At 42.2% G+C, this 27,368-nt stretch overlaps 6 protein-coding genes across 6 annotated transcripts; 2 read left to right on the plus strand and 4 right to left on the minus strand.

Annotated features, from left to right (window-relative positions):
- Positions 1 to 1,323: 1,323 nt before the first annotated feature.
- On the minus strand, positions 1,324 to 3,855 carry Bfra_008468 (putative helicase exonuclease protein; the record flags this gene model as incomplete). The annotated part of the gene is made up of 1 exon (XM_037338830.1): positions 1,324 to 3,855. One exon carries the CDS (start codon positions 3,853 to 3,855, stop codon positions 1,324 to 1,326), a length of 2,532 nt encoding a protein of 843 aa, XP_037192136.1.
- A 3,007-nt stretch (positions 3,856 to 6,862) lies between these two features.
- On the plus strand, positions 6,863 to 7,686 carry Bfra_008469 (putative nucleoside-diphosphate-sugar epimerase protein; the record flags this gene model as incomplete). The annotated part of the gene is made up of 2 exons (XM_037338831.1): positions 6,863 to 7,125; positions 7,200 to 7,686. 2 exons carry the CDS (start codon positions 6,863 to 6,865, stop codon positions 7,684 to 7,686), a joined length of 750 nt encoding a protein of 249 aa, XP_037192137.1.
- Positions 7,687 to 8,262: 576 nt separating this feature from the next.
- Bfra_008470 (uncharacterized protein) lies at positions 8,263 to 10,513 on the minus strand (the record flags this gene model as incomplete). The annotated part of the gene is made up of 4 exons (XM_037338832.1): positions 8,263 to 9,009; positions 9,057 to 10,042; positions 10,093 to 10,360; positions 10,412 to 10,513. 4 exons carry the CDS (start codon positions 10,511 to 10,513, stop codon positions 8,263 to 8,265), a joined length of 2,103 nt encoding a protein of 700 aa, XP_037192138.1.
- Positions 10,514 to 16,638: 6,125 nt separating this feature from the next.
- On the plus strand, positions 16,639 to 18,758 carry Bfra_008471 (putative leukotriene a-4 hydrolase protein; the record flags this gene model as incomplete). The annotated part of the gene is made up of 5 exons (XM_037338833.1): positions 16,639 to 17,630; positions 17,730 to 17,836; positions 17,888 to 17,994; positions 18,046 to 18,327; positions 18,378 to 18,758. The coding sequence occupies 5 exons, from the start codon at positions 16,639 to 16,641 to the stop codon at positions 18,756 to 18,758; spliced, it is 1,869 nt and encodes a 622-aa protein (XP_037192139.1).
- Positions 18,759 to 23,162: 4,404 nt separating this feature from the next.
- On the minus strand, positions 23,163 to 24,494 carry Bfra_008473 (uncharacterized protein; the record flags this gene model as incomplete). The annotated part of the gene is made up of 2 exons (XM_037338834.1): positions 23,163 to 24,125; positions 24,222 to 24,494. The coding sequence occupies 2 exons, from the start codon at positions 24,492 to 24,494 to the stop codon at positions 23,163 to 23,165; spliced, it is 1,236 nt and encodes a 411-aa protein (XP_037192140.1).
- Positions 24,495 to 25,357: 863 nt separating this feature from the next.
- Positions 25,358 to 26,789, minus strand: Bfra_008474 (uncharacterized protein; the record flags this gene model as incomplete). Its single annotated transcript, XM_037338835.1, has 4 exons — positions 25,358 to 25,556; positions 25,592 to 26,264; positions 26,290 to 26,582; positions 26,614 to 26,789. The coding sequence occupies 4 exons, from the start codon at positions 26,787 to 26,789 to the stop codon at positions 25,358 to 25,360; spliced, it is 1,341 nt and encodes a 446-aa protein (XP_037192141.1).
- Between the last annotated feature and the right edge of the window lie 579 nt (positions 26,790 to 27,368).

Genomic DNA, 27,368 nt, shown 5'->3' on the forward strand with positions numbered 1-27,368 from the left:
TTCACCACTATGATTCACACATTGCTCGAAAGCACAGATTGAGGATGTGAATCACCAATTTCATTCTGTTCTCTCGTCTTCGATGCAGTAATTTTCATAGCCCAGTGGCAGAGTGGATTTCTATTCTTCAGCACCTATTGTTTACCTCTACAAATTGACCAAGATTTAAAATTTAAAATACATCTCTATATAAAAACCACCCTCAAGGATTAATTTCGAATCAAAGTCAAAACAAATAGGTTGTTACTATATCCATAAGTAAATGCTGATAGAGGCAATAAGAAATTGGCAGAGTGAGGAACACGATGTTGAACGTATACATCGCTGGATTCGAATGGAGAATATAGTTCATAAGAAGCAGGTGAAAAGTTCATGCATGCATGCTTAAAATTGAGAAACGATAGTAATTTATAGATAGTACCATCACTTATTCGACAATGATAACAAATTATGGCAAAGAATACTCTTGTGTCTCATCTCGCTACTCGAATATCTCCTCTTGTTCAAGGGGGATTCTAATCACGCTACCCTCCTACTGCCGACTTGAGTTCATAATAGATTACAGCAACTTCATTTCCATCTATCATTTTCCACCTATTAAAGTGGCTTGGTTTATAACTAGCTTGACTTGGACGTTGGAAACTACTAGAGGTTACAGTGATAAATAGCAGGTTATAGGCAGCGAATCGAAATTCATGGAACTGCATGATTGATTATGTCGTAATCCCCCGATCTATTCTAGGTAAATAGGGTCCGATCACTACAGTATATTGAAAGGGTGAAGAAAATTAGATAAAAGTGAATGTCAATACCATCTTTGATTCTATACCAACTCACCACAAACATCCAGATACACATCTCAAGTCAACCCAAAACTATCCCTATCAAATCTCTCGAGACTTCTCCCACCCCGTTTTCTCAAGACAAATACAAGCGCAGCCCATTCAATAACCAAGTCATCTCAAGCATACACAGCACAATCTATACCGACCAGAACCGAGTCTCTTTCACATGCTACACTCACTCTCATTTTGCTGATCTTGAATACTTGCCCTCCTGTGGATATCCAATCACATATCTTATACATAACTATCTATTTATATAGAACTATTGTGATACTAAACATATAAGAGACCGATGAAGGCTATTTATTATGACTCGTTTATATTTTGTACTAGTTTCTTTCTACATTTCTCTATAGTTTCTATAGTTACTATCTATTTAGTAGAGTATATCTGCCATCCTATCTATATATCTACCATAATCCACTTCTCAACCTCCATCTCAAGTATCACCAACGCCCTAACCATTTCATCCATCAAATCAATCCGTTTTCTCCTTCCATTTTCTCACCCCCTTTTTAAACCTAGATCCACTAGGCTTCATAGCAAACCAAGCCGGCAATGCACATTTCCCCACCAACCCCCTAAAATCTCTTTTACATTCTTCCAAAAACTCCTCATCCGAATATGTATTTAACAATCTCGACTGTTCGCCCCCGGATTTAGAATCAACAAGCAATTGCAGAATTTCCATAAGTGATTCCGGGGTCTTGGGAAGAACTTGTACCGTCTGACCAGTACGTGCAGAGACAAGAAATCCTGATGATTTTTCTCCGAGAAGTAACATGTATAAAGCAACCTGTAGTAGATGCTCTGGAGATAAGGAATCTGAATGTTTGATTTCCCAGACTGCGGCGATCTCTTTTTTGGGTCGACATATATCCATAGCGCCAGTCACTATGACTCCTGATTTTTTCAACGGTCTTGTAGGCCCACCACCGTGGGTGATAAGGGGGAATTTGCGATACCTCAAGCTTTCGAAAAATATACCTCGTCCTGAAATTTTGGCGTCGCCTGGTAGTGTATTTAGAACATAATAAATATCTTGACAATACGTCTCCGTTACCCATGTGTACCCCATTAATGGAATGCTCAATAGCTTGGTGATGTCTTTATCTTTTGCTGCCATCTCAAGATTTGATAGGTATAACAAATCACCGGTTGTGATAACTCCAGTTTCATACGCGTATTTTATGTATTGGATTCTCTCATAAAATTCTTTCGGGAGCTCTCGTAGTGGATTTCGTCGTCTCGTTGGCCTCTTAGGTGGCTCGAGAAGTTTTAGAGGTTCCGCAAGTATTGCCGACCTTTTTTTTAGACGCCACTGAAAAATAGCAGGAATGGCCGTTCCAGTAATTGCTGCCACAGCTTCAACAAGACCATAAATATCATGAATCTCAGAAGGTGGAGGAGAGCTTCCGTAAGTCGGCTCGGCAAGCATTTTGAACTCCAGACGGCTTAGACAGTCTGTTATGAGAGTCTCCGAAACATTTCGACACAATGCAGTGACGCCGAATCTGGGTATTCCTCTTTCAGGGCCCGGGGGTTGAATATCGAGATTACGAGTCATGACTAAATCGCACGTTTCATCCACAGTGTCCAGGTCCACAAAGGGCAAGGGCGCGTTTGTGTGAGCATGAATGAGGACAAGATGCTCCAGTGCCCGAGTAGCTGCTACGTATTGCGGATTGGTGACAGCAATGGGATCTTCTGAGACCTTATTAAAGTAGCTGTGATATGCCTGATCAAACCCAAGAACAATCGAGGCCTTACGCTCGATTCCCTTTGCTTGGTGATAAGTGCAAATCAGTACTTTTCCATGAGCAACTTCAGGTGCGATTTCTGATATATCCGAGTCTGATCTGAATACAGGAATTCCTCGGAGTGCAAGATCATTAGCGAGATAAATTGCAGGCGAGATACCACGCACCGATGGAGAAAGGACTATTATGTCATTTGGGGATATGCCAGGAAATTCCAGAAGTCGTTGTACCTCGTGCACTAAGTCATCATATGGATCGCATATAACATAGCGTGGTTGAGGAAAAGGCCGACCTGATGCATCATGGGATTTCACAGCCCGCATGGGCTTCCCACTGGGATCTCTGAGAAGTTGCTGATTGATGAAGTCAACATTGGATTGTGTCATACGATTTGAGGCAGTCTGATCCGCCAAGATCCATTCTTGGTCATTTATATAGCCGAAAACTTCAGGACGATTAGCCATGGACAAGAATCGCGAATCGGCATTGTTAAATCCATAAACTTCTTGACGTCTATCTCCCAAAACTACGACTCTCAACGGTTGTTCTGCTTTGGGCTGTCGATTAGGCCCGATAAATCCTTTGTCACGTAAGACCTTATCCACGAATCGTTTCAATATTGGTGTCATATCCTGCTGCTCATCCAGAATCAAGACCGAAAATTCAGGAAGTTCCATGTTTTCAAAGATATTCATGTCATCCTCCACAACTCGCTTGAGACCTTGATCGGTAGCACATTCTGACGTGTAGTATTTAGCTCCTAGAGTATGATAGTTCTGTACTGTCACATTGGTCAAGCCCAAATCTTCTATCCTCTGTTTTGTCTCTAACATCAAGCGCCGATTGTAAACCAATACTAGAAACCTGGTATCAGGTGCAGATTGTGCAAGATGTAATATGGTGGTCGTTTTTCCAGAACCAGCACATGCATCAACGATAATGTTCTTTTTGGTATGTAGCAATGTGTCAATAGCGATTTGTTGTTCGGGAGATGGTGGTAACAAGGGCCTGGGTGGTCCAATACCCCGGACAGCAGTGACCGTCTCATCAGGAACACTTTCCGCTACTGCAGCCGCAACATGCGCGAATTTTTTGATGCAGAGGACGATATCATGAGGTAGACCGGCTTTCTGACCCAAGATTGTCCATGGCAACGCGCTTGGCGAGTATGGGAAGAGATGCCTAGGATGACGTGGAGCCAAAGATGTGCTCAACGTCACAAACGGCCGTCGAAGGCAACCTCGAAACATGGTAGAGTCGAAATTAATATTGATTATTAAGTGAACACGTGAAAAGGGAGCTCAGGTTGCATGTGTAACTTCAATTTTGACGATGGGCGAAGGAGGTTGGAGTCCTCTCGGCCGAATGAAGTGGCAAACGTCACCACATGCAACATATTGCTTTTGATGAAACCGCGATTAAAAGTACTGGGAGTATGATCCAAACGCGAGGAATGTTTCCTGAGTTATATTGCTTTTGACATATCTCAATAAGGAACTACTAACAATTGTGATATATCGGCATTTGATTCTCTTACAAGGAAGACGGGTGGAGCAAGAGCTATTGACGTTATCGATACATGATGTAGCAAGCTGACTAAGCAACACAACGAGAAAATGGCAGAACACATATAGAATTAATTTCAATACTTGAGATACACATCCTATTGAAAGCATAGAATCCGACACGGTATTGTTTTTCAAGTATATAGTTAATTAGTCATAAAGTGAGGGCATCATATTCAAAAGAAAGAAGTCTCCTCGTCTAGTCCATTTCCTGAATCAGTTTCGGACAACCGACTCTTATTTTTTCCTATGACACTCAATACCTGTGATTCTCTTTCCTGTGCCCTATTCCCCTAATGTTCCTCCCTGAGTTGCAGTCTACAATTTTCTCATTTTGGGATTTCTCCTCGAGCACCCTAACAACAAATGTCTGACGACTCTGACATCAACCTCTTGACCAATAAGTAAAACCTCTAATATTCACCACTTGTTGCCCCTTTAAAAGATTAAAAAACAGACGAGCCTGATTACAATCCTCCTTAACTAAACTACACTCACCACCAAGGATTCCCCTCACTTCATATGACGACCTGTTTCACCGACCACATACCGAGTCACTTATCAACGTAAGAAATGCACATTACCAAAATACTCATGTGTGCTGTATGAAAATTTACAATGTGGTATTTCAGGGGGTGAAATCATATTTCTGCAATCTCCCAAGGCTTGAACTCCTCGGATTCAAAAGTGTTTGAAGAAAAGATACAGAAGTGTCTTTTGTACACCGAGACACGTGATAGTTGTGCGGTGCGTTTTATGATGCATGCATCAGTAAAACACTCAACATTTCGCACAATATCAAAAAACAGATTAGAAGTTAATTATCAACGGGCGAAATCATTGATCCCCGCTCCGAGGCAACAAATGCGACCAACATCGTTGCGACTCAACAATTGCAGAATGCAATGCTACTACAAGTGCAACGCAATGGCCCTTATTCCTGATGCAGAATTGGGAAGCGATTAATGTGATGATTACCGTGCCGCACAATAACATCAGATACGCCTATCTAGATTTCTAGTTTCAAATCGCCGACGCCAATCCTTTCATTTCCACTTTCTGCAGCAAAATTTACTCCATGATGAATCTCTCTAAAATGGATGTTTGCGCCTTATAAATGCCCGCGAGGATCAGACTTGAGCTTGTAGATGCATGAAACTATATCTGAATTGGATTTGGGGGTGTCTCACTACCCCATAACTACTTTATTCCTGGCCGTGGACTCGTGGGGTAAGCTTAATAATTCTCCTTTCTTTGAAAAATATAATATCTTGTAAGAGTCCAAGAAGGTAGTATTGATAATCATCAAAATGGGAATTGGTAGAGGATCAAGGCATACGAGCTTACTTGTATTCTTATTTGCAACGTCCGAAACTTCTAGGATGCCAAACAACAGAAACAGGTCAAGGGACAAAGCCAGAAACCCTGAAAGTGGCTGGTGTGATGACAATATACGTGATGGAAAAACGAGATAAAGGATACCCACCTGGTGGTTACATTACCTTCAGATGAAGAAACGAGATACTTCCCGTGGGGGTTGTAACGTCTTCCTACCTTGCAATAAACCAAGTGAGTTCATGAATAAAAACATGAAGATGCATGGCAACCAGGATAATTCATCCTTACACCAGCTCGTCCCGCTCCGAATCCATGTTCACAGAAGTTTAGAATGTATATCTATTTTTTTTTTTGAGAAATACCCATCAGTCCTCCTTATTTCCAATTGTATGTGGTTCGTCTCGTGAGACTAGGTGGTCGTGTTTGTGCAGTACGGTCTCCGTGTTACGATGAAGTACATGATAGATGCAATCACTGTTGTCAGCCCTGCAGTCGTTCCGTATCATGTTCGTGTATGTGAATGTGAATGTTGAAGGAGGCGTGTTTCTCAAAAAGATTCCATCCTGACACCTGAATCTTTCTGCGAATCGTTTCGAGAGGTAGATAGCACTTTCTTCATGTAGATGTGATTGGCTTCCACGGTATTGTGTCGGCTCTAGGGCACGAATTCCATGCTCTGGAAGAGAGATCTCTCTGACTGAGCCGACGCACCATTGTCTACGCGCCGATTGTCTGCTGGTTTCGACTGTGATGAAGCATGTAGAAGGGATTGGGGGCTGCAATGAACGTAATGCACCATCGTACTCACCTAACATATCTCCATCACCAAAAGTTAGCTTGAATCTGAGATGGGTAAACAGCATGAAGGACGTTTTCATACCAAGTGTTGCCAACTCTCTGCGGTCCCTTGGCCGGGACTTCCGTGAATTATCAGGGAGCGAAACTCTCATTACCCGTCACTTTCGTAAGGCGTTCGTCTTTGACGATAGGTATTGTGAATCTCACGCCGCCAACCAGCCTACAAATAAACAAATTCATTTGGGTCAGCAAGTTGCATTTGTGTCTGGAATATAATTGGTCGTGTCAGCAGGCTGCATACCACTCGCACTAGTTCCCCCTGTTCATCCAATGAAACTTTTCTTCTTATCATCAAAAGCGGAGTCAAGAATTCCGGATAACAGCCTCCTCGTGTAGCCTCGTCAACTTTCTCGTCTTTACCTGCAAAGTAAAATTGTATATCATTCACACATTCCTCGTATCACAATATGTTTTCTTTCTGGCCCCAATTGCTCAGTCTTCCTCTCTTACAGCTCCCACCACAATTCCCACCATAAATTCTCTTTCAAAAGGCATCATGCATTTAATTCTAACCGGCGCAACTGGTCTCGTCGGTTCTGGCATTCTCCAACAGATGCTCATACACCCCTCAGTCACCAAAATATCAATCCTCTCTCGAAACCCTGTTCCCCTTGCTGAAACACACGCAAATAGCAAAAAGGCAACTGTCATCATCCACTCTGATTTCAAGAATTACCCGGAGACTGTTTTGGAGCAATTGAAAGGAGCAGAGGGATGTGTTTGGGCTTTGGGCACTAGTAGCGCGGGGATGGATAAGGAGTGAGTCTTCCTGTGTACTCTGCACCGACGGGAGCTTATGAGTTTGAAGAACAATGTTAACAAATCAATCATAGAAAATATACCGAAATAACCCAAACCTACACCCTCCGCGCCGCGCGGACCTTTTCCCCTCTCTCCTCCCCCAAGCCCTTCAAATTCCTCTTCGTATCTGGCGAAGGCGCAACCACGACCCCCGGTATGCTGACACCTATGTTCGGCGTTGTAAAAGGTGCAACTGAAGCCGAATTGCTCGCTCTTCCTACAGAAAAGGGTTATGAAAATCTCAAAGTATTCAATGTGAGACCAGGGGGTGTAGACTCTTCTGAACATGAAGAGATCGAGGAATTTGTGCCGCAGAGGAAGGGTCTCTTAAGATTGGGGGAAATGGGATTTTTTCCTATAGTGAGGCTTGTGGCTAGGAATATGTATACGCCAACGAGGGAGATGGGAAAGGTGGTTACGGAGTTGATGTTGGGGAATGGAGAAAAATTGGAAGGGAGCGGGGTTATAGAGGGGAGAACTTTGAGTAACATTGGATTGAGGAGGATGGGAGGATGGTAAACAAGGAAAAGAGGTTTTGGGCACAACTCTCATTTGGTAATAGAGCAGTTTTAATATAGTATTGAAGAGGACTTCATTTACTCTCATTTCATCTCATTTCGAGACCCTATGAATATCTACCTATCTTCAAATCTTTTTTGATAGCTAATCTCTGTAGCTCTATATATTCCTCTCCATTCCCTCCATTCCACCCGAAATCCTCCCAATAGAAAAGTCCTGACACATTCCATCTTTCCATCTTTCCATTCATCCATCCATCCCATAATACAAAGGAAATCCAAATGACAGACAGTGTAGTATAACATCTCCCCCAAGCCAACATTCCCCTTTTAAGAATTAAAATAAAATTGGTATCATAGAATCGAGTATAACAAAAAGGAAAAACATAGTAAAATTAGAGTAACCAAAAAAAGACAGCCGTATCATAGCAGACGATGTGAATCGTGAAAGTCGTTATACGTTTCTACACGGAAAGCAAAACGCCAACAAGATTAATGCGGGAGAAAACACCAACAAGTATGGGAGAACCGCCAACAATAATAAAAGAGCACATAGATAGGACAGGTAGGTGAAGATTTAAACCTTAACACCTTGCTTTCCAGCGGGCATGGTGAAAACCATTGGTCTGAGCAAGAACGGCGACATTGGTGCCGTAGGTGCAGAAGACGAGAAATGAGAATCAGCTTGCGAAGCTTCAGTAGCCTTTTCTTTTCGTGGGGCTTGTGGTTGAGCTGTTACTTGCTCCTCACGGGACTCATCCGAAGAAGAAGACAAAGTAGGATCACCCATTCTATTAATCTCATCTTCCACATCGGCCAAAAGAGCAAAAACATCCGAGTCAGCATAGATGCGAATAGATTCCACTGCTTTCCGTCTCGATTCTTTTTTCTCTTTGAGTTCCGCTTCGGAAAGTTGGGGTTGAGGAGTCATAACGTCGACTGTGCGATGACTTTCTCGTACAGGACTAATTCCCTTGATAGGACTTCGTGGTGGTGTAATTGTATTTACACTATTATTGCGTTTTTTAACTGAAGGAGTAGCAACGGGCATAAAGACAGCAGCGGCAACATGTTCCAATAACTTTTGACGCACTCGTGTGCGTCTGTTCTCAGCCTGATCGAGTTTAGATACCCAATCATCGATTGATGAATCGAGTTCCGATAGTGCTTCTTCTTGTTTGAGAATGGCATCATGGGAGAATTTGGCGGTGCGGGGCGAGCGGAGATAGGTGCAAATGCGATCGTGGAGATTGCGACGACCGGCACGGAGGGAACGGTGGGTTTTGCGGAGGTAGAGACAGCGTTCGTCTAGAGCGCGGAGTTCCTGGGATTGTTAGTAGGATTTTGGAAAAGGGGGAGGAAATAACATACTCTTGAAAGAGCATCCACATCTTTTGAGTTGAGAACCTCAAAGCGACAAACTTGGCCAATAGCCTGACATCTAAGTGTCTCCATTTCTGATTGGGTCAATTTCGAACTTGCTTGAGCAGCCTTGACACCCTGTGGTAAATGTTCGAAAGCCAATTGCTCCTCGGAAGTAGGAGTTCTTTTTGAATGCAAGAGCTTGGGGGCCGATGCTTTGATAGGTGATCCATCACTTCGTTTCTTAGGTCTTCCTCGATCCATTATTGAGGGACCAGATTCGGACCCTCCGCGTCGATGAGGTACATCGTGAGTCAGAGTTCCAGCTCGTGGCTGTTGAACGAAGGTCTCGGATTGATTGCGGAAATGACCGGGGGAGTTTCGTCGAGGGGTTGGGAGTGGAAGAGTGACTGAGCTGGAATTTGCGCTCTGCATGATGGATGAGGCATCTTTGACCGGTTTAGGAGATGATCGTCCGGAGAGTAAATTCATCCAAGGTTTTGGTGATGATCGACCAGCGGACATCCAAGGTTTTGGAGAAGAACGTCCTTCTCGTGGAGAACTTGGAGTGGTTGCTGCTGTAGAAGTACTAACAGATGATGAAGGGGTAAAAGGAGAAGATCTATGATGTGGAGATTGCTCCATCATTCTAGCAGACTTTGGTGGCACTTGTGGTGGCATTGGTGATCTAAGTGTACTTGGTGAAGACTGAGTACGAATTCTTGGTGGCATTGGAGCATTTCTGGACGGGATATATAGAGGAGCCAAAGATTTCGGTGAAAGTGGTCTGGGTGATTTCGAACGGCAGTTGGAATTTGATCGTTGTCTTTTCAAAACGTTGGATTCATTAATTGCGTTTTCAATCTCTGCATTCTCATCTAGAATTGGTCCCTCAATACATGCAACTAAAGATTCGCCATATGTATGTTGTCTCCATTTACCACCTGGTACACTGAAAGATCTTTCGTGTAGAGGGGGTCGTCCTGGAATAGTAGCTATTCGACGTTATTTTCAAGCATATTTATAAGGTGTTTGAGGTACTTACGAGAATCCATCGACACTTCATGTACAGTAGTCATTGGTCCTAATTCGGTGACACTTGGTTTTCTTCGTTTGTTCAATTCTTTGGGCTTTTGAATGTTGTGCTTCTCTCCTAACGCTAATGACAATGAGGATTCTGGACTTTGTCGATCCGAGCCAATCGATAGCTTTTCTTTAGAAGGAAATATACTGTATTTTCGTGGTGCTTCACTAGGTTGGTGCATTCGCCAAATATGTTTTTCTTTCTCTTCCATAACTGGGGATTCCGAAGGCTAAATATACTATGAGCAAGAACCAGCTTGGCCACGAAAAGAATTACATACAATGTCTTGAGGTGAAGAAGATACCCCCGTCTCGCGAGCTATTAAGTTATTTAAGCCAACACTGCTCGTAGCATCGACCAAGTATTCGGAAATATGAGCCATATTAGGAATTGATCCGTTTCGAAGCTCCCGGCTCGATTTTCCGATTCAATGGGTGTAGGAAAGAAAGTTCAATACTCAATTGTGTAAGAAGGAATGTGGCATATATATTAATATAGCGGAGAAAGAAACATATAAATGGACTCGATCCACTTGAAGACTCTAAGAGGCGGAAAAGACAGGATTAAGATATACTCAAGGAGTGCCAGACACTTGGACCGACCCAGCGAGGGTTCAAGTGGGGATATGTAATATTCCTAATATATTATCCCCAGTCTATAAGGTAGTGTGCAGCAGGGCCCGTTAGTGCCCTTTATTTTCTTCTCTTACTGTAGAGTGAAAATCGACTGTTTTAGCGTCTGAGATAGGCACAATGACAAGAAGGGGCTAGTAAGCACCAAACCATGTGGAAAAGTGCATATGATGCCGGATAAAGCACGGAGGAAGATAAGTTTAAACTTCGGAGTTACCTATTTGCCTCTTTCACTCAATGATACTGTACCAAGGCACTGTGCAGAATGGCTAGTGCAGAGAGGCGAAATTGTGATTTTGGCAAGTGTTTGAGGGTACTGGTGACAAAACAAGGGTGGTTGATGAAATGAAACCGCTTGGAGCTTTTGACAGGATAGTAGTTCGCTTACCTCGACGGAATCAACCAAGGGTCCGTGCTGCCCCGTGCACATTCATGGCAGCCATGTAACTGCATGGAAAACTAGGAATACACATGGAAGCTAGGAAAAAATAGGCAAGAAAAGTCGTTGACTGCATGATAATTGCAAGGAATGTAGGATTATGCCCAGGGCTATCTACTGGTGTGTAAGAAGAATTAATAGGTTCTTGTACTAGCTAGGTAGGAGAAAAGGGAGGAGGTCAAAAATAAGAGAACCGTAAGACATAAAGATTCAAGAGCTTCGTGATGATGATCAGTGGTGAATCATGTGGTACATATGTACCTACTTACTCGAGGAGGTGGCTGATTCAGGATTGGAATTTCGAGATTCATAATGTTGACATGATGACTTGATGTCATTCTGAAGTTAATCGAAGGTTGTACTGATTATCTCGGTGTAAGTTCCGGGAAGTTTGATAGATTACTTTCATCCTGCTAGTTCTGATGATCATCATGGGACACATGGAAAAGAAGCTTCGTATCAGAAGATTGGGCTACCTTGGCAAGTTGGCGATGTATCTGCACAGACGTCGATTTAGGGTTGAGAGTCTAGCAAATCGGAACAACATCTCTGATTTATTTTGTTCAAGTACCCGTGAATCAGTGGATCGTTTCTAGTTTCGGGGTCGATGTGGAGATTCTCGTTTGGAGATTAAACCCTAGAAAGTCGTCTTAACGCTCTAAAAACAGGCATAATCGCTATAATGATACTGCATCTATAGGCTCCACATCGAATCTTGGAACGAACTGACGAGAACTTCAAAACAAAATATCATGTTTTTTTGAATGGGAAATCCCATTGTGGAACAGATGGAAAGGATCCCTGGTGTTTGCTCTGTTATCTTATCATCATAGATGTCAACCGAGGTTCTTATTGCTTCACTCGTTTTGCTAACGCTGTTTCTTGATAATGCATTCTCGTCAAAAGCCTCATTATTCAAGTTCTTGAGACTAAGTTTGTTTCTAGAAGAAAGTTTCTATCATAAGAGAACTCAGTTTAGTTGCTTCCGCTACTTAATCACAAACTTAATAGACTATATGAAAGTTAATCTTATCCTTATGACTCGCCTATCATAATCATATCATATCATATCATCTTGACTTGTTTGCTATGTTCTCAATCATGATAAATTGAAAGCTACTCCAACTGTCTCACAGACTATAAAGATTTAGAAGAAATTTGGATTAACGTTCCTAATCTCCGTCATCTCGATGATCTCACAGAAAAATATCTAATTGCCTCTAAGACTGCATCCGTTCGTGTGTGTTGATAAGTTTGAAAAGCCGGTAAAGACTTCACAGTGGGGTAGACAAATGTCTCTATTCAGAAATTTATTCCGCACTTGTCTGTGCAGTCTCGACCTCTAGACTAAATTATGTGGAGAAGAACTCTCAAACCTCCTTGATACAAGAATCTAAATCTTTTCGGCACCAGTCCGGTATATTGACGAATCATTATTGACTAGGAATTGTTCAAACTCTTCATATCATTTCCGTGTTGGTCATGATGACCTAGATGTCCTTACAAATGGAAGTCATTACCTTGTTGCTCATCCGGATAACTTGCTATTCTAGGATAATTCTCCTTAGAAAATGTTTTGCAAATATCCCGTTGGATAGATGCATTCCTCTAGCTTTGGAGCTCTCTGCCACGAGAAGTGGTCAGGATTGAGAAAGCTTGAGTGTGAGCTGGAAAGTGCAAATGTGGAGAATTGGGAAAATCTCGATGCTTAATATTTACTTTATTTTCCCTCCGAAACCCCACGCGGGAATGGTGTGATTGAACGTCATTCTGAGGTCAGTCAAAAATTTAGGCAATTAGTTGATTAATTCAAAATCTTGATAAGAATCATTAAGGGGCATCACATCAATCTAAGAAGTCGTCCAGAACGAATAACGAAATATTAAACGAATGTTCATAATTTCCAAACGTCGTCGACCAGGTATTCCCCACAAGTTCGCACATCAGTATAACGGTCACCAATAGAAACTCATATACCACAGTTTAGAACCCTACAGCTTGTCAATAGTACATATATTATAAGCACATGGTACTCCGTATTTCTGGTTCAATGCCTATAATACAACAAATAGAACTCTATAACGGATGCCATTTTGTTACACAAACCTATATGCGATGCCCAACAAGCATTTGATCAACAACTTCATTGATCTTCGGGGTGCTTGTTTCGTCTAACCTTTCCATCTTTCCATCTCCTCATTTCCCTTGTCAATATTAGGCTTCATGATAACCTACCAAGAACCGGTATGAAGAACGGCGAAGTTGTGCGACTTCGCAGTAGCAGTAATGTACTCCTCACGTCTCTGACTTCCTGCATTTGTTTTAAACCTCACATCTTCATCTCATCTTTCGTCTTGTGCAGTTCTAATGCATAAAGGGGTACAATCCTACAGATCACGCTAAACACGAATTTGCGAGTCAGATCTACATAGGATGATTGACCACCGCCACATTTCATGTATGCTTCGCATTGATACCTAGCAAATAACTTCAACTTCATGATTCAAAACCTACTTGCACTTCTAAATGAGGGACGGAACAATACTTCCACGTTTGTTTTTGAATTCATTCTCATGATTGATTATGAATCAGTAATATTTTTCACATAATTTTAAGACTGTGTTTTCTTGGAAAGCACTTTCCAAATCCATACTGCATCGCTTTCTCTAATGCTACCCTATATATCATGATCGAGTCTCAACGGTTCTCACGACAGAATCGAAGTGCTATATTTTGCCTATCACGTAACCGTCAGCACATAGCTTCTGTAACGAGAACAATAGCCCGTCATACAAACGAATATTATAAGCTGCCATGAGATAGATCCTCCTTTCGTATCTTTTCACGAATTTTGGCTTGCGGGAAGGAACATCATCAAGAAGTGAAATCTCTAGTCTAGTCCTTCCTTCCTACATCCAATTCTGATCAACACGATACCAAATTAGAAACGCATAATGTTTACCAACAATTCATCATTAATTCTCCGTAGCTCCATGGTGTAATTATCTACAGTGACACTTTGTTTGTAGATAGCGAAACATCTGTCAGTGTCAATAATGAATATCATGCACAAAAAAGGCCTTTGAATTGCACATCACGCATCTAAAATTCTTCAATCCAAACTGAGAAAGCATCGGAGAATAGGTACCTAGATTCGTCTAAATCGTATGATTATATCACAATCTTGACCTTTTGCAGACAGGAAAGCTTTCCCCGCCCCTCCATGCGTCGAATTTTTACATGGAAAAACTAAATTGGCTCGAGTAATACAGTGAAATTCTATATCAATCTCATCAAAAGACAAATACTAACCTTTGTCAACATACCGTGCTTAAACCTGCTTCCGACGTTAAACCCTGAAGACTTGGCCCTCTCGCCTATAGTAATAACACCGATAACAAAATATCCCAGAAACTTCAGGATAAATACCTCCCAGTATAATGGAAAAGTCGATCGGCTGTAACCAGTCTAGTCTCTCACCCGGAAAAATCGGGGTCAACATGGGATATCCATTGGTGCCAAGCCTGTGGTTCGAAACGCGTCAACAAAATATATGAGGAACTTCCGACTTTTCGATACCACGCCAGTAAACCAAGTAAAATCTGAAGCACGACGATGGTGGAGAACTGTGGCTATGTGGAAGGATGAACAGGAATGAAATTTTCAAATACGGACTCTTTGAGCTGCGTTTTATTACGATGTATGTTTGAGAACGTGGCTCGCGTGGGTCTTCAGGTACCGTGGAGTGAAAGTGGGAACGGCAGTATTGGAGGAAGTGGAGAATGGTTATCAAGCATAATTTGGGAGGATTTTGATTACATTGCGATTGATATCTGTGCGAGAAGGCGCAAGGAGGCTTTGGATTAAAAAACTCGTGGGTGACTGCGATTGATACGCATGCCAAGAACGACTTAATGTACGCATAAGTTCCCCCTCCTCTTTGCATTTGTGCTTACATATCAATCTGTTTTGTATCTTTTATCAAGCGTATTCAATGCCTCGAATCGTCGACAAAATTTTCAGAGATAATAATTCATCATTGGATATATTATTAAAATTTGTTGGGTTCTTTGGAATTTCTTCCTAGACCCCTGGGACAGCTCCATAAGTTCCCCTTCAAACTATTACCCTCGTGGTCCCCTATAACATAACTGCAACTATCCGTTTATATCACTATTCACATATCTGATATACTCCAGGTCCATTATTGTATTGTCACATCAAACTATACATCAGCAATACATATGGCAATTGAGCTGCCACCAGGATCCACCCACGAGAATCCCAAGTTTCAGTCCAGTTCGTCCTTATCGTGTCTATACCTTGCCTTGGATTTTTGAAGATGCTCGCTCCATCCACCATTCCAGAACTCAAACTACACATCAGTTCCCACTATTCTTCTCCCTCAAGCCTGTTTTATCGTTATCAAGTATTTCAAATAGATTTGATTGTAGTTCATATCTCTGAGATTAAGCGGGGGAGCCCGGATTTGGATATGAGTGAGGAAGGTACAAAGTTCTTGACCCGGCCGGGGATGGAAAACTTGATGGGATGATTTGATTCAAGCACCTCGCCAATTCTGGCACTTTTTACCGTACGTAGTTACCATATCCTATGGCTATTTGAACAATTGGAATGAACCACAGGTCACTGTGATGCGACCAGCCGCAGCTTGCAGACTGCGTTTCTTCCTGGTAAAGCTCCTTTGTACGTGATAATGGTACATATAGCCTATGCTATTTCTGCGGTTTATCCTGGATGAGACTTTTCGTCAATTTCTTTCATATTCAAGGTTTTGAAGTATGACACATACAACACTATACCTTGGTACCTCCTCCATACTCATTCACCATATGGAAACATTGTGAAAACCCCCCAAATCCTCCTCTCTACAGCAATTGAAAGCCATGAAACACGGCAAATGGAAATTAAAGTTCGATTTTAATTTGAATCTGACAGATAGATCCTTCTGGCCGGTTTCCAAATCCTTCTAGATCTGTTCCTAGATCTACGCACCTCTCGGTTGGTCAAACTTTGCGTGTACCGGCTAATGTGATGTGGATGAAAAAGATTTGTGCCTTTTCGGAGTTCAGGAGACAGGGGAAGAAAACAAACGGTATTATCGGAAGGTGCTAGCCATAATAAGAAGCCACGGCATATCATGTGATTATGTAGATCCCGAGGTCATTCTTACCTTTGAGGCCTTAGGCCCGACATCATGATTACCCCTCCCACCTTCCAACCAAAATACAATCAACACAAACCCAGAAAGAAATCTTTGACCTTCACCGACCAACGCCAGTAAGCTCAAGTTTGGTTCGGCAATTGAATCACCTTATTCCATCCAATAGGGGCACCCGATATATGAATACCTTGCTCTCTATCGGACGCAGTATCATCACATCTGCACCTCGAATAGTATCAGCCCGTCAAACAATGGTGACAGTTCGTACGATGGCTTCAGTTTCTACCATCAACATGCCACGTGATCCAAACACCTTGTCGAATTACAACAATTGGAGAACGAAGCATACAATCGCCGATTTAGCTATTGATTTCACGAAACAGCGAGTTCATGGCACAGTTACACTACAGCTTGAATCTATTACGGATAAGGAATCTGAGGAGATAATCCTTGATACTAGTTTCGTTGATGTGCAGAATGTTGCCGTTGACGGGAATAAGACTGGTGAATGGACTCTCGAAAAACGCACTGAACCATTCGGCAGTCCTCTTTCTGTGAAGATCCCAGGTGGAGCAGCAAAGGGTACTATCATTGCACTCGCCATTACGCTATCAACTACCGATAAATGCACAGCTCTCCAATGGCTCACTCCCGCTCAGACCTCGAACAAAAAGTTCCCATACATGTTCTCTCAATGCCAAGCCATTCATAACCGCTCGATCTTCCCATGTCAAGACACACCTGATGTAAAGAGCACATATGATTTCCGAATTCGCTCTCCTCTTCCCGTTCTTGCCAGTGGCTTGCCCCGCGGTGCAACTTCATTTGTTCATGGCGAAAATGGAGAATCCGGAACTCTTCTCTACTCCTTTTATCAGGAGATTCCTATGCCATCTTATCTCTTTGCTCTCGCATCAGGTGATATTGCTACTGCATCTATCGGTCCACGTTCCCTCGTTTCCACTGGTCCAGAAGAGCTCATCGGTGCTAAATGGGAACTCGAGAGAGATACCGAGAAGTTTATTGAGACTATAGAGAAAATTGTCTACCCTTACGAATGGACTCAATACAATGTTTTGGTTTTACCACCAAGTTTCCCTTATGGTGGCATGGAAAATCCAGTATTTACTTTTGCTACACCTACTATTATTAGTGGAGATAGAGAGAATGTTGATGTGATTGCTCATGAGTTGGCTCATAGTTGGAGTGGTAACTTGGTCTCCAATGCTAGTTGGGAACATTTGTAGGTTTTGAGAATTTCACAGATCCCTTTAGTTGCTATCATTCTTATGAAAGTGAAGAATTTTTGCAGATGGAGAGTATTCAAATAACATTTATATAGCTGGTTGAACGAGGGATGGACGGTCTATTTAGAAAGAAGAATCATTGCTGCTGTTCATGGTGAAGCATATAGAGACTTTTCTTCCATTATTGGATGGAAAGCTCTTGGTGAGTCATACTTTTGGATGCAAAATTTCGGAAGCTAATATTTATATACAGAGGATTCTGTCAAGCTCTATGGCGAAGATCATGAATTCACCAAATTGGTCGTTGATTTGAAGGGCAAGGACCCAGATGACGCATTCAGCAGTGTTCCATATGAAAAGGTAGGTAATTGCAGTGATTTAAATATAGGGCTAGAAGTCTAATGTAACCAGGGTTTCCATTTCCTCTACTATCTTGAGAGACTTGTAGGTAAACCATCCTGGGATAAATTCATCCCACAGTATTTCACCACTTGGAAGAAAAAGTCTCTCGACTCTTATGATTTCAAGGCAACGCTTCTTGATTTCTTCGCTTCCGATTCAGCTGCTTCTAAAGCTCTCGAGTCGGTTGATTGGGATTCTTGGTTCTACAAGCCAGGTCTTCCCTCAAAGCCCGACTTTGACACAAGCTTGGTCGATAAATGCTATGCTCTAGCAAAGAAATGGGAGTCAGAGGTAAATCACGTATGAGACTACATCACTACACATAAACTAATTCCTTTTAGGATTTCACACCTTCCCCATCCGACATTGAAGGTTGGGCCGCAAACCAAGTGGTTGTCTTCCTGCAACAAGTCCAACTCTTCACCACCCCTCTCACCCCAGCTCAAAGTCAAGCAATGGGTAAAGCTTACGATCTTGTCAACACCAAAAACGTCGAACTTAGCTCCCGCTATTTCGGCGTTGGCCTAGCTGCCAAGGATGAATCAGTATATCAACCTACTGCAGAGTTGTTGGGTAAGGTTGGTAGAATGAAGTTCGTTAGAACACTTTACAGGAAGTTGGTAGTTGTTGATAGAAAGTTGGCCGTGGAAACCTTTGAGAAAAACAAGGATTTCTATCATCCGATCTGTAGAGATCAAGTGGAGAAGGATTTGAAAGAGTAGAAAAGAAAAGCGAGAATGTGGCAAGGGGGATGTGCATGAGCGTGTAGAAAAGCGGATATCCTGTGCTGCGAGTTTCTGATAATGACGCGAACAATCAATATATTCATAGTATAGCTTGTGATTGCTTAAAATACAGTTCATGAATGATAAGTTTTACCCTTTGTGCGAGGTCTCCAAATTATCTTGTGGATATAAGAAGTGCATCGCGTGGTATCAAATGAAGTACAAAGCCCTCTTATCACTTACCAATCCCAGCTTAAAGCAGGCAGATTCTTGTCACAACATTACCAACCCTATAGTAACGCGCGTAAAATAGCTCTGGTGAACTATGGTACGTATAATGAGCTCACCAACTTGCTTCAGCTGTTAGATTTGAAGTAGATTTGAAGACCACAGCTCCCCTTAAATACTCACCAGCTACTCGACCTTTCCTAGATTCTAAACTGAATTCAAATTGAGGTGAATATTTCCACACGCCACATCTCAATTCCCAGTACTTAGAAAGAAGCTACGAGATTCACTTTTCAGCCTTATCTAACGCTTAGTTGTCATGCAAATACAGCTAGTTATGCGTTTTTGCGATGTGCAACAAAACCTCATGGGGAGAATATAAAAGTTATTACAAGAGGAGGGCCATCTAGCATATATATTCAACACCGTGGGGTATCTCATGGCTAGCCTCTTTGTAGCAAAGCCAAGTTAAGATGGAGCATATTAAAAATTAGGTGATGAAAATGGGCGTAATGACGACTATAATGTGAAATGACGATGTTGATTATTGAGCTAAGCTTAGGAGATTTACCGCTTCTGCTAAATAACAGATGACACGTACTTCCGACCAACAAGCATCTGTTCACTCCTGCTCATTCTCTTCGATACCATCCTTCACTTCTAGATCTGGCACCAAAAAGAGGATTCCCCATGTTGAGACTCTTGGTGTGGTACGAAAAACATTGTAATGATAGGAAGGGTTCCTCTTTTTATCTTTCGACTTGTCAAGTTCCTGCTGGTGACGCAGACGTCTGCCTGCTAGTCCTTTGTCTCCCGAGGCTTCACCAATGTACAAGTGAGTGTGATGTGTTCCGTCCTGAATAACGGGTTGAAAAAGGTGAAAATAAACCCCTAAATTTTAGTCAGCTTCCAATGCACGATTTATATTAGTTGATCAGTTGACTAACCTGCCTGCGTAGTGTCAATCCATCGACAATTAATGATATTTTCCATAGTGGGAATCTCGGATTTGTTGAGCATCTTCTTGGTAGCGGGCAATGTGAAGTTGGAAATTACATCGCACCATTCATCTATCGATCGCAATGCTAAGAACTCTTTCCATTGCTCGGTATGATAACACTTGATAGTAGATTGCAAAGATTGTTTGATACGCTCATGAAATTGATGAGCAATCTGAAGATCTTCATCTTCTCTTCGGAACAATTGATTAAATGTAATCTGACTTAAATGTAAAAATTGTCGGATTTCGTTATCGTTTCTTTCGTTAAGTATGGAGACTGTGGTAGAATTTGGCGAACCTATAGATGAAACTTTTGACTTGCCATTCGACAATGATTTGACTTGAGATATTGAAATGGAGGTGTTGATAGAGGTGTTTGAAATGGCATCATTCGAGAGAACTGTTGACTTTGGTGGATGTTGAGTTTCATTTCGAGTGTTCTGGACGAAGAAATCCTTAATGGTGGCCTGTTTCGAGGGAACTGTTGACTTTGGTGAATATTGAATTAGTGGATGTTGAGTTCCAATTCGAGTATTCTTGACGAAGAAATCCTCAATTCTGACCTGTTTCATTCTGAATGTGAACCCGGATGATGATTGAACGATGATTTCAAGATGGTAAAAGCATCTTCGTTCTATCTCTGAGAAGAAATCGTATGTTTACATGTTAATCTCTAGGGGAGGAAGGTACGAAGTTGAGGAAAAACACTTCGAGGAAGTTGTACCTTCCTCCCCCTTCAATTGAACCATTCCACCGTCTTGGGGTTGTATAATCAAATTATTTAAACAAGAAGTAACTCCAAGGACTCAATTGGGTATTTTTAAAGTCTTTGGGGTTGTTTTCAAAAAAGCATTGATCACCCCAAGACGGGAGGTGGAATTTGATGTGGTTGGGCTTTGATGATTATTGTTTTGGATAATGAGTATTGTCTTGAAAAATGTTTCTTGCTTGAATCAAACATCTTATGACGAGGCAGCGGTGTTGAGACTCCAACTATATCTGCGGCCTTCGGAACAAAGGAGACTCGCCAATCTCAGAATAAAAACCATGTCACATGTCTTGGAGTTACGACTTGATCCAGCCATGCATCTCGAACTTCTTTGTATGTTCATGGTGAATAAGAATTGTTTCATAGTTTCTTTTGTATCATACTATTATTGCAAAAGTTCCAATACCAGCTGTGCCACTGCCATTGTACGTGTTGTTTCTAGGAGATTGATGGATTCCAAAGGAAGAATTGTTCGGCCTATATAACCCGCTGTGCGACTTGATCTTTGGACAGATTCCCAAAATATCTCTATTTAATTTCAGAGTCTTATGAATTCCTGATAGATATTGACTTCACATTATCTACATCCTCAATTTCTTACCCGTTCAGTCAATCAAAAGCTCAAGCCTCACATTTATTATCACCTATTCTGAACCACAGGACTACTACTTCGTCACAGTAGCTCTCGAATGAACCGTGCCAAATAACCTTCACCCAGTGAATATAAAGCCTGTTGACATCCAGGATGTCCGTCCAGGCTGTATTTTGTGGCACCCACCTCTCGAGCTGACCTCCCAGTTCACTTGCGAGCAACACTCACGTCTCTGCAAGTCCGAATGCGAAATGAACAATGGAGCATGCGATCACCCCGTTCTAGTATCCGACACATTACCTACTGGAAATGGGCTCCAAGTAACTTTCATTGCAGTAATGATCCCCGCTATGCCTGCGTCCCCTGCTGAATGCTGGCTAATCCAAAAACAGATGACGAGTACACCCATGAGCAATGATGGCTACTCACATTATTCACCCATTGGACACACATTCAAGAATAACTTTATGTCCGAAGCTCGATCGAGGTACTGGTTAGAAGGAGAACAGACGATGAGAAAACTCACTTACTTATGTTTGTTCCATACATGCAAAAAGATTATCACACAGGAACAACCGTATTTCGACGTTTTTGAGATGGATAGGAATACGAAAGCTAGTGATCATTGTTTGGACAAAGCATCAATGGCAAGATTGCAAAATAGACTGTCAAACCACCTGCTCTTCCATGGCCTTATGCGCCGAATCAGCCGGATCCGGTAAGAGCCGAAGAATCGATGTCAATGAAAGACATGAGTACTAGCCACAGCGAATCGCAAGCTGTAATTGATGAAGATTCTCAAGGATCCAGGTTAAACTCAAATTTAACTTGTAATCCTGAGCATATCCAATCATCGGTATACACCTATCAAGATGTTGCATATTACCCGCAGACCCTTTTCAAATGTGTCTCCGAATCAGCCAGTTTTCCAGGAGTGTCTGATGGCAACTCATATTCCTAGTAAGCTCCTCATTTTGGTGTTCAGTAACATTCGAGGGTAGAAGTTAGACTAATTTGCGGTAGATGATATCTTATGGCATATTGCAAACATGCGCGAATAGCTTATGGCGCTTTGTGACAGGCTTCATGTGATTGATTCCCTTAACACCATGCAATTTCGTGGGTAGATGAGAGCGGGAGTTATGATAAATGGGTTTGTTCATGGTGGTGGAAATATGTTTGTGGCATTTAAAGATCCGAACCCTTTTGGACCGAAGTTCCTTTAGGCTGACCTCGCCCGGCGAGGTCATCTCCAATTCGTGAATCGAAGCAAGCGCAAATTAGATGGCATAAATCTAATTCTACAGGTTCCTTCTGGGGAGTTATGTAGCTAAAGCTCGCGTCTAGAAGTTTTTGTTGTCTGTATGGAATAGGATGAGATGGGATGCGGATAATTCTTTTTTGTAATATGAGATTGTAGCGACGACGACCTGGGAGTTTATTGAAAGTAAATCTGGTGTATGGTATTTTTTTTACTTATGTACCAGTGTGAAAAATAAACACAATATATAAGGTATATTCAAAACACATGACGCCCCCAAAATTACATTCATGTGCAATTTTCTATGCCATACTACGCTATACAATATTCATTATACTTCGAACTATCCAACATAAAGCCCTTGATTCCCCTTCAAGAGTCGACTTCGCTAAAGAAAATAGTTCCACAAAATATTCAAACTCAAACGCCTCACATACATGTACCCCTCAAATTACCTCGCTAAATCAATAATATTTCTCCAAATCTCAAATTCATCGTCATCTTTGCCCCAAAATCTCGTGCTCTCTGACCTCTGACCTCTGACCCAAAAATTACTTCCCATACAACCACCAAACAAATCCACCCAATCCCAAAAATACAACCACAAGCTGCACAAACAAACCTCCCTCATATCTCTCTCCCTCTTCTCCATTCCCATTCCCGTTCCCGCTCCTAACGCCATATCTTCCACCCTCCAAATCTTGACTTCGGGAATTATTGTTGCGTATCCTTGCATCCCAATGCGATCGATCGTATCTCTCAACTGACGGAAGCGTAACGTGGTAATTTGGACGTGAAGGACGGGGTGGAACATCAGTATGGTATTGTTGATGTCCTATTATCAAAGGTGGAGAAGGCGATGGAGATGGCGGAAGATGAGATGGAATAGGATATGTTTGCTGGAGGAGAGATTGTCGTTCATTCGCGAGGTTCGTTGCAACGCTATAGGTGTACCATCCTGGTGATGGGGTTGTGGGAACAGTGTGTGTTTGCGGAGTTATTTGGGGAAGAGCGGGAAAGCTTGTAGATGGTATAGGTTCGGAAAGACTTCTCTGATCCAGAGGTCGTGTTGTGCCCTCAGAGCTTTGATGCGAAGCCGATATATTCTCTCTGATTTCCTCCCATGGATCTCTGAATGTAACCCTCTGTCTCCTCTGTCCCTTTCTTCTCCTCTCAGCATTCGCATTTCCTTGTTTTCCCTTCATGGCCACCGTGTCCATCCATTCTGCTATATCCTTATCCATCTCAAATCTCCCTATCAATTCCAGGTAGCTCGTTTTACAAAGTCTTGTATCGAAAGCTCTGGAATCGGGTTTAAAGCTAATAGCGCGGAGCTTTGAGAAGGGTATTGGAAAAACATGCTCAGTAATAACGAATGAGGCTTTATTCATTTCTCCTGCTTCAAGATAGAGCATAATTTCAGGATCGGTATCTACGTCTTCTAGATTTTGAGGGGTTTGAGATATCGCGATGCGGGTTTTCTGGTTGTATTTTTGACGGGGCTTAGATGTTAACTAGCGGTGATGATATATTGTTAGCTTCCCCTCGATGTCTAACTTTATTCCCTCTATAAAAAATAACCCTGAACAAATGAAAAGGAGAATCTCTACCATAGCAACGGAACAAGTATCTCCCTCATGCTCCAAAATCACAACCGGATGATTATACCCCTCATCATTCAAGCATCTCCCATTGCAACAACCTTTTTCACGACTACAAACTAAATCGCCATCGCTTTCCAACTTAGACGGAAGCCATACTATACAGCCGACACAAATATCGGTTTTCTTCAAACTTGGACGAATACCTACCCCGGAATGTGTTTCGCGGGGTGGGCTGCGTCGGGATATGCGAGTTGCATGACGACTGCGTGTGCGAGGCATTCAATTAATTGTAAGAGATCGGAATCTTGAATTTAATTTGGAGATATGGATAAAATCGAACGACAATAAAAACAGAAGAAATGTAATACAATATATCAACAAGAAGGAAAGCAAGTGACGCAAATCCCAATTTAACCCTCCCCGCCCTGTACCACCTGTGCGCCCAGCTGTGCGATATCGACAAGCTGCACTGCATATTCAGCGCAGAACGTGGGGGGTTGGTGGCCAATGGAAAATTGTTTGTGAGTAATGAATGGATGTGGTTTGATGGTGGTGAGTTTCTGTGCCACAGTGACCTTTTTGGAGACCATTGAGTATGGCTTTTTGTTAGGCTGAATTTGGGGAGGGGTTTGGGGGCTAAGGGGACGGGAGGTTTGCGAGAGGCTGAAACGTGATGGGGATGGGGCTTGGGGCTGAGAAGGCGATGAAATATTTCCCTCGCATTGAGAGGTTAATTGTTGCAATGTTTCTCTGGGGTAAGGTTGGAGATTTTCGAGGGTAAATCGATTGTTGCGACGAAATTGAAATCTTTACATCAAGAATAAAGAACACCAGTATATTTTTATTAATACCGTGGTAACAATTCATCGCAGATATATATTGAAGAATGAAGGAGTCTAGACTTTTGTAATATTGTATCTAGTTCATAGATGTAACTGCAAAACGATGAATCGAGTTGGTATTGCCTCCATCGCTGCGGGCTCGAGACCGACTCATGCTTGCTTCGCATCTAGATTTTTCTGCATGTGCTTCATCCATATCGAGTCCCGTAGTGATAACTCCTTATGTATCTATTATTAGGCTATCAAGCATTTCGTCGTCGTTCATCCCGATATAATCCTTTAGTCCTGTATATCACTATCTTATATTATGTTTTGTCCATCACGCCATTCCTTTTCGATATCGATAGGAGTACCTCCAACACCAACCTTAACACCCGTGAACGCCATATCCTCCTTCCAAGTCCTGTAAAGGTCGCCTCCGAAGGTGCCAGTTAGAGTTGTACCTAACGGTTCACCGAACGTAATCGAACAAAGATATTGACCTGGGACACCTCGCTGTCTATTTTGTATTCCCCGCGCCATCGATAATTCCACGTTGGATTGTGGAGAGAGGGCTTTTCCGTCGAGGGAAATGAGAAGGCTTCCGCCGTAGATTTGCACCAAAGACGTTTAGTCGTGGTTCTTCTATATTCAATATTATTATCGCTGTCGTCATCTTCATCCTCATTAACGCCTTTCTTCTCTTTCTCGGCTTTCGTGAAAGTGATATTTCCTCGCTTGACATTCGGATGAGCTAGTCTAGCCGAATTTATCTCAATAGTTGGAAACTGTTGCTCAAAACGGAACAGACCCGATACCCCACCGAAATCGAACTCGCCAGACAGTTGGCATTGACCATCAGATTCTTGACTATAAATCTTAAGCGTGAGAGGAGTGGGCCATCTCCTTTCCATCTCCAAGCAAGATACATGCCAATCTCCAGTGACGTCCCAGGCTTTGTCGTCTGATGCGCGGATTACATCATCATGGGCTTCGCTAATAATATCTCGAGCATTTTTCATAGCTTCTCGAGCTTTTTGCATTGCTTTACCTCGGATCTGATGTATCTCTTCAATTTCATTCGTGACAGCAGGTCCAGTTCTGCCTATGGCTATATGGATGAGCGAGGAAAGGTCTCTTTGGAGTGGTGGTTCGTCGAATTTTGAAACTTCTGATGATTCGTATATGAGACCGAGTGATAGAGCAGCTTTTCGAACATTGGCTGCTGCTGATGAGTCAATCGTCATGAAAACGGCATTTTTCTCGTTTGGAATCTAGGTATGCCGGGAACTTTTCGCCCAAGAACTTCTCAGGGTTTTGGCGAGCTTTCCCAGGATCGTCCAATTCGTTATTCCATTTGTTCTCATGTTCGAATTTTGCCTTCCGTTTTTCCTCTTCTAATTCTTCTCTCGTTGCAATATATTGTGTCTGGTAATCATCCCGCATTGCCGTTTCCAATGCAATCAGCTTTGGCACCATTGGTTTGTGTCCATCTTTTCGCAATCTATCTATCATTTCGTAGATTGTTCCGGTTCTTTTAAGGCCTCTAGATAAATATTGAGCTTTCCAAAAAGGACTCTGGGCGCGTTCCACCCCCATCAGCAGATGGAAGTCGTATTTCGAGGTTAGAATCAAAGGTATGGCTGTTTGACTTCATCCCGTAACCATCGTAGATTAAGTTGTTGCCGAACTCTCTTTCGATCGGAAGTATCTTCCTCCTGATAGAGGAATCTAATTTGTCGATATCGCTCATGATAATTCAGATGTACTGAAGGAAGTGAGGTCGGAGAACAAATATTAGACCAAATAGAAAGGTGAATATGTCGATAGAGGAACGAGATATACTATTTTTCTCCGAGCTGATCGTTAAAGAGCTGGCTGTGTCGATTACAACTATCAAGTACTCTTATAAAGGATTCCGAGGTGGTTGAGTTGAAATGCAAGTTTTTTTGACGACACATCCATCTAATTGATACGGCTGGGATGGCCAGTAGATGACCATACAGTAGTTCTAAAAGGCTCGGATACTGAAGCTAGTTAATGAGGAAAAGAGACATAATTCGAGTTACTCAATATATATATATAGAAAATAATAGCGAACGTACATGGAATATACCCTGAAGTAAGCTGGTAGGTTACCGCCGGGTCTTTGAGTGTATCCCTAGACCTCAAGGTTGAGGATTCATCAGTCGAGGTCTGAGGGAGTTCATAATTACTACCGTGATGCAATATTCTGTCTAGTTACGGGACATTGCTGTAATATTATTCAGTAACAAGAAACATGGTGGCACCTGAGAGGCTGTATTAGATCTATTTAGAGTTGTACTGGATG

The sequence above is a fragment of the Botrytis fragariae genome, assembly GCF_013461495.1.
Source record: "Botrytis fragariae strain BVB16 chromosome Unknown tig00000061, whole genome shotgun sequence".
Taxonomy (NCBI): domain Eukaryota; kingdom Fungi; phylum Ascomycota; class Leotiomycetes; order Helotiales; family Sclerotiniaceae; genus Botrytis; species Botrytis fragariae.